Genomic DNA, 7,861 nt, shown 5'->3' with positions numbered 1-7,861 from the left:
AACAGGAAGTTGATCAGGAGCAAGTGACATCACAGTTCAGGGTTTCTATTGGCGATGCTCCAGAGTTGTTTCACGTGGTTCAGTTTCACTTCTGGTGAATCATTGTATCGATTGATCCATCAGTTGAATGACTGATTGATGAGTAACTACTTTAAGATTCCATGGCAGTTTGACTTCCACTACTTTGGGATGATGGTTAACATGACCTTGGGTGACCTGCGACCGGTCACCACGGGAACAGGAACACGCCACCAGACTTCCTGTTAGCCAGTAAATACTCTGTTGTTGCAGGAATCATCTGAGAGCACAAACACCACCATCGAGGACGAGGACACCAGAGGTAAGCACGCTCACACTCACACACACACACGCACGCACACACTCTCACACACACACGCACGCACGCACGCACGCACGCACACACACGCACACACTCTCACACACATACGCACACACACACGCACGCACGCACACACGCACGCACACTCTCACACACACGCATGCACACACTCACACACACGCACGCACACACTCACACACACGCACGCACACACTCTCACACACGCACGCACACACTCACACACGCACGCACACACTCACAAACTCACACACAGGCACACTCACGCTTGCACACACACGCACACACTCACAAACACACACAGGCACACTCACACGCTTGCACACACACGCACACACTCACAAACTCACACACAGGCACACTCACACGCTTGCACACACACGCACACACTCACACGCACGCACACACACGCACACACGCACACACACGCACGCACACACTCACTCACACGCACACACACACTCTCACACACACGCACGCACACGCTCACACACGCGCACGGACACACTCTCACACACACACGCACGCACAAACTCACACACAGGCACACTCACACACGTAAACACAAATGTACACACTCACTCACATACACACACGTAAAAACGCGCGCGCACACACATGGACACTCACACACATAAACTCACACACACACTCACTCACATACACACACGTAAAAACATGTGCACACACACACAGGCACACTCACACACATACACACAAGTAAACACACTCACACAAACTCACACACATGCACACACACACACAGGCACACACACACGTAAACACACACACTCACTCACACACGTACACACAAGTAAACACACACACTCACACAAATTCACACAGGCACACTCACACATGTACACACACACACACTAACTCACACACGTACACACACGTAAACACTCACACTCACTCACACACGTACACACAAGTAAACACACACACTCACACAAACTCACACAGGCACACTCACACATGTACACACACACACACTCACTCACACACGTACACACAAGTAAACACACACACTCACTCACACACGTACACACAAGTAAACACACACACTCACACAAACTCACACAGGCACACTCACACATGTACACACACACACACACACACTCACTCACACACGTACACACAAGTAAACACACACACTCACTCACACACGTACACACAAGTAAACACACACACTCACACAAACTCACACAGCCACACTCACACATGTACACACACACACACACTCACTCACACACGTACACACAAGTAAACACACACACTCACTCACACACGTACACACACAAAGGAGCAAGAGTCACCAGTTATTTCCAAATTGTGATTTTGTCTCTGATACAAATAAAACCTCGGACTGGAGCAGACCAGTGGGACCAGTAACACATTGGTTCTGGTTCTGGTTCTGTTCTGCCTTCTGTTAATGTCTTAAGGAAATTCTGAATACATAAATTGCATGTCAGACTTTGTGAGTCTGATGACATCGTCTCTGAGCAACCACTAACCATATGAATCTGATTACTGGGGTAAAGGATACAAGAATGACTTCTGTGTGTGTGTGTGTGTGTGTGTGTGTGTGCATGTGTGCGTGTGTGTGTGTGTGTGTGTGTGTGTGTGTGTCAGTGAGGAAACAGGACATCATCAAAGTAACTGAGATGCTAATTGAGGCTATCAGCAACGGCGACTTTGAGAGCTACACGTATGTAACACACACACATAAACACACACAGACTGCTGGTGTGATCACAGCGGCGCCTGGTGGCCAGTGGCTGAACTGCAGCTCACCTGTTTTTCTTTCCTGCCAGTAAGATGTGTGACCCTGCTGTGACGGCGTTCGAGCCCGAGGCGTTGGGGAACCTGGTTGAAGGCCTGGACTTCCACCGCTTTTACTTTGAAAACTGTGAGTGGAACCAACTTCCTGTATACTGAAATGTCTGGTTTGGATGTTAATGTCCTGTCCAGATGATTGTGTTAATTTGTCTCTGCAGTGTGGTCCAAGAACAGCAAACCTGTCCACACCACCATCTTGAATCCTCACATCCACCTGGTTGGGGACGAGGCGGCGTGCATTGCTTACATCAGAGTGACACAGTACATTGACGCCAATGGCACGCCACGCACTGTCCAATCAGAGGAAACCCGAGTGTGGCATCGCCGGGACGGGAAGTGGCAGATTGTCCATTTCCACCGCTCAGGCTCTGCCTCCACGCTCAGCAAGTACGGGCAGGTTCAACTTTGATGTTGGCGTTTTTAAGTAAATTAGGAACAATGTTGGGAAACAGGTGGTGAAAATGTTACCGTACCTCCAACCTCACGTCGTCGTTAGTGTGGGGTCACGTGGTCAGACCTGCCACTCCAGACCAGCACTTGCTAGTTCAGGTGGTTTTTGGGTTGTTGCTCATGCTTCTTGTATGTTTCTGTCCATCCAGCTAACTTCCAGAGTGGTTTGTTGATGGGGTCGCCGTCGCCTTGACAACCCAATTGATTGACAGCAGGCCAGGAACCTGACACCAACCGTCTGGGATTTTCTTTGAGAAGATTTAGAGAAAAACCCATGGAAGAACTGGGGGGTGGGGGGGGAGGCAGAAAGCACCACACCAACTCTGTCTAATAGAGAACTTCTCAACAAATAAATCAACCAGTCAGCTTCATCGTGTCAGCCCTGCTGGAATCGTTTCAGCCACGCCCCCTCATCATTATCCAATCGGCTCTCTTGGTGCAGTTTGGCCACACAGACAGGCTATGTTAGTGCATGGAAACCTCATAACCACAAGATTTTTAAATGTCCTCAGGATGATTGACAGGACCGACGCCGGCGTCACATTAGTCAACCTGACAGTGACGTGACGCCGGCGTCGGTCGCAGCTCTCTGCTCCTCTGACTGATACGAGATTTCCACTTTCTAGAGAATCTTCATCAACAGGGTTTCCATGGTAACGAATGATTCTTTAGACTCGTTATCTCATGATCAGCCTCTCAGTCGCACCGGCTCTAAGCGCTCGCCAAACCGCTGCAATAGAACGCACATTGATACGTTCATGTTTGATCATGTCTGGAATTTAAAAACAGATTTTAAGCTCCAGGATGTTAAACCTTTAATCAACCTGGAGACTTCGTTGCTGCTAAAATCTAATAATCATGTCAGTGTTGGTTCTACCAGTAATCAGCAGGATGAAGTTGTGATCCCAGACATCAAAGTTTATTGAAGAGTGCTGATGTTTTTGAGGTGCGACGCTCGTCTCTCTGCTTCCATCCTGGTCAGAGAGCTCCAGAAGCTTCCTTGGCTCTCCGACCTGCGATCTTCCATGAACAGCCACGCCTCCACTCAGCTCAGCCACCTGACTCCACCTACAGCCCAGTGCTGAGGGATTCTCGCTTCTCTGTGCATTGCAGATCAAACGCTAAGCTGCTCAGTCGCTGCGCTGGAGAAGTCGTTCAGGGGACGTGAGGGTTGGTGGTAGAACGCTGAGGCTTCTGCCCGGCGTTCTGTCTGGGCGCTCATCTTTCTTCCTTGTCAGTGATGGTGTTTCCTGTACAGATCATGTGATTTGCTGCATGCTGGACTTTTATGTTTTGTGTTTCGGGTTCTCGGCTGTCAGGTCGTCAACTTGGACTTGTTTGCTTTGTTAGCATTCCTCACTGGAATGCTACGGCTTCTGCTAGCTGTTAGCTTGCAAAATGCTAGACTTTGATATTCCGCGACATTTTGACTCGTCGTGTTCGTCTCAGAGGCTTTCAGCAGCTTTTTACCGTTGAGAGAATGTAGAACTTTGTACATCAGATTCTTACTATGATCTTATTCTCGATATATCGCATTTGTATATTCAGAAGCTTTTTAATGTTTTGATCCAAATGCCAGTACTGGCATCGTGGTACTCACCGGTAGAAAGTATTTTTAGCTCAGTGATGCTTTCCAGAGCAGCATCATGGTGCCATTTGGCGTCCCGATTCAAGAAGCATGGAAGCTTAGTTTCAAGCCAAAGGTCAGCATGTGCCACAACCTTTGACAGTGAGATTTTGAAGTTATGTGACCATGGCGTAGTTCCTTTTGATTGTCAGCTGTCCTCGTGTTAACAGCGTTGGGGTCAGTTGGGCCGTGAGTGAACGTGACCCAGACATCGACACTGTTCATGTGTCACCGTTTCACTCAGCAGGTTAAAGGCTTCGAGGATGTGGACAGTTTCAGTTGACGCACCTTGAAAGTGCCTAAATTTCTGCCTAAAACGCCATACAAACTCTGTTTAACTGCTGTAAAAGTTGACGGCTCAGGGGCGTATCCTAATTTTTCATCCACGACTAACCCCTCCGGTTAGCGGGGAGAGCAGCAGTTTGCCAGCTTGTGCTGACTCCCGTCATCTTTTCTTAGCAGCTGATTTAGATTTAAAATGGCTGCTGCTCAATTTCACAGATTTGCTGCCGGTGACTGATGAAGCATCTTGAATGAGACGTGAATCAGTTTCCAGTTTGCTTGGTCCAGCATGTTGATAGACCACCACGACCCCAGAGGCCTGACGTTGAATAACCGTAACTACAATCACGTGTCCACGCCGGTGTCCTTGGTCAGCTTGGATTCACAGGAATGAGCAGCTTCGCTGTCTTATATCTAAAATGGTCACATTTATGATCCCATCTCACATTCAAGGGTCTCTCCTGAATTTACTGGCACTAACTCCACCCTCCTTAGCTGCTTCAGGTGTCGCTGACAAACATCCACCACCAGTCTCTTCCCAACAAATTGACAGAATTGAGACATTAACAGTCTTCAGGGATAAAACTGTCCTGATGTCCCTTCAGATTTTCTTGTCGTGAACTGGAACGTCACCTCAGTCGGGACTCCAAATGACACCAATGAGTGGATGTCTGTTTTTTTACGGTAGATAGTCTGTGTTTTCTTAAGCAAACCTCCACTTTGACCTTTTCACACACTTGAAATGTTGTTTATTATTGGTGGGAATATTGGAGCCGCGGGGACGCCGTCCCCAGAAATATCTCAGATGTCATTTTTAAGAAGTATTTAGATGTTTGTGCTTGAAATTGAAGAATTAATCTCAAAGTAGATTTCATGATATTCCTGCAAAGAGACGCTGCCGTGGTTGGACCGATGTTCAGGGCGCCGCCACTGAATGATTTGTGTTCCATGCAGAGTTGCGTCTCAGTGACGTGCTGCTCTCATGATGAAGTGCATCGAAGCGTTTGGCTGATGCTCATCGCTGAGACGCTGGACATGTGGTTGATCACTACTGACATCACGTCCACAGCAGAAAGTGTATCTTCTCAACATGACGGGAAACAGCAGGACTGGTTTCATTACACCTCAGGAGAACGACGCTTCAGACAACTGGAAAACGCAACGTCAGCATTAGCAACGTTAGCATTCATGCTAGCAGCTGGTGCTCTGGCTTTGACATTGCAGATTTCTGCAGGCTGAAATACGAAATTTCCATTTATTTCAGTGAGTCATGCCTAAAATGTTAACTAGCTAGCTAAGAAGCTTCTAAAGATTGTCAAAGTGGGGGGGGCAATGATGATGTCACCCATGGTGTTTTGACACCAATGTTAAGGTTTGAGTTTGGCATTGTTGTTGTCACCATTTTGTACTTTCAGTCAGTGCGCAATATTTTGCAAGAGGGCGGATACTGGCGGCTCTGTAACGCTGCTGATGTGAACATAGCCACACCCCAAAGCAGCCGCCGCTTCATCCTCTGTTCCAGGGACTCTCAGGTTGGGGTTCCGGGACCTCCAGGGGTTCTCAAGGGTCTTGCAGGGAGTTCCGGCTTATTTAAGTGAAATTTTTCATTAACATAACTTTTAAGTAACTTCTTTTTTTCATCATTTAAGTATTTTTCAGTAAGTTTTCCTGATTAATTTCCTCAGGAAAATATTGATCAGACAGAAAAAAATACAAAAAATATTTTAATGGTCCATAAGAATTACTAGAGGCGCCACAGTGGAGCAGTGGTCCTCACTGTGGCCCCCCATCAAGAAGGTTGTGGGTGGAGCAGTGGTCCTCACTGTGGCCCCCCAGCAAGAAGGTTGTGGGTGGAGCAGTGGTCCTCACTGTGGCCCCCCAGCAAGAAGGTTGTGGGTGGAGCCCCGGCTGCAGCACGGGGTCTTTCTGGGTGAGTCTCCATGTTCTCCCTGTTCCTGCTGGGTTCTCTCTGGTACTCCAGCTTCCTCCACAGTCCAAAGACATCAAGAGGGACCAGGTTAATCCAGACTCTAAATTGACCGAAGGCGTGGCTGGGAGAGCCAATGGTTGTCTGTCTCTATGTGTTGGCCCTGCCATGGACTGGTGACCTGTCCAGGGGGAAGGCTGCTGGGATAGGCTCCACCCCCACCACCCTCAACAGGAGAAGAGGGGGAACATGGAGGGAGGGATGATGGATGATGGAGGGATGGATGGATGGATGATGGATGGAGGGATGATGGATGATGGAGGGATGATGGATGGAGGGATGATGGATGATGGAGGGATGATGGATGGATGGATGATGGATGGAGGGATGATGGATGATGGAGGGATGATGGATGATGGATGGATGATGGATGGAGGGATGATGGATGATGGAGGGATGATGGATGATGGAGGGATGATGGATGATGGAGGGATGATGGATGGATGATGGATGGAGGGATGATGGATGATGGAGGGATGATGATGATGGATGGATGATGGATGGAGGGATGATGGATGATGGATGGATGATGGATGGAGGGATGATGGATGATGGATGGATGATGGATGGAGGGATGATGGATGATGGAGGGATGATGGATGATGGAGGGATGATGGATGGAGGGATGATGGATGATGGAGGGATGATGAAGGATGGATGGATGGATGGAGAGATGATGGGTGATGGAGGGATGATGGATGATGGATGGATGATGGAGGGATGATGGATGATGGAGGGATGATGGATGATGGAGGGATGATTGATGGATGGAGGGATGATGGATGGATGGATGGATGAATCACTAGACAATTAGCAGATGAAACATCAAAATACTTAGAAAAAATAATAATAATAAAATGATAGTGATTTGTGAATGTTAGCATTGCTGCATCTTGAGAGTCGACAAGTCAGTGTTTGCTCGGTGGGAACAGTCGGTTCATTCGGTTCTTTAGTCAGTAACTTCAAGATCGTCTGCTAATCACACTTTTTTCCTCGATAAACAAGAAATTACAACAAATAATATTTTTAATTAATAACATATTTGAATGTCAGACCAATGATGTGTGATTTCTCTGAACTGTTTATGAAAAGCTTCTGAAAGTCAAATATTTCACAGCTGAATTATTCTTATGTTGCTTGAGACCCTGCGGGGGTCCTTGGACCCCACTTTGATCCACATTTAGTGTGGGACCTAAACAGCTTTAGAGGTTTTGTCTAAGGCTGCTGGTTACATCCACAGATGTATAAAAACCAACATATTCATAAAATCTCCAACTGTGAGAAAATATTCAGAATTTAATTTCTATTTAATTAA

The 7,861-nt window shown here is 47.4% G+C and overlaps 1 protein-coding gene across 1 annotated transcript in view; it reads left to right on the top strand.

The window, feature by feature from the left end:
* camk2a (calcium/calmodulin-dependent protein kinase II alpha) overlaps nt 1-5,416 on the top strand; it is a 34,493-nt gene extending 29,077 nt beyond the window's left edge. The window contains exons 14-18 of the mRNA XM_086179256.1: nt 292-340; nt 1,994-2,069; nt 2,176-2,270; nt 2,359-2,587; nt 2,800-5,416. Of these exons, the coding sequence (XP_086035382.1) occupies nt 292-340; nt 1,994-2,069; nt 2,176-2,270; nt 2,359-2,587; nt 2,800-2,803 (453 nt within the window). The 3' untranslated portion in view covers nt 2,804-5,416. The remainder of the gene's footprint in view (nt 1-291; nt 341-1,993; nt 2,070-2,175; nt 2,271-2,358; nt 2,588-2,799) is intronic.
* The last annotated feature ends 2,445 nt before the right edge of the window (nt 5,417-7,861 follow it).

The sequence above is a fragment of the Aulostomus chinensis genome, chromosome 15 (assembly GCF_037954235.1).
Source record: "Aulostomus chinensis isolate RoL2024-O1b breed Wild chromosome 15, RoL_Achi_v1.0, whole genome shotgun sequence".
Lineage (NCBI taxonomy): Eukaryota > Metazoa > Chordata > Actinopteri > Syngnathiformes > Aulostomidae > Aulostomus > Aulostomus chinensis.
The sequence above is the reverse complement of the archived record's forward strand: the minus strand, read 5'-3'. Positions and strand labels throughout refer to the sequence as shown.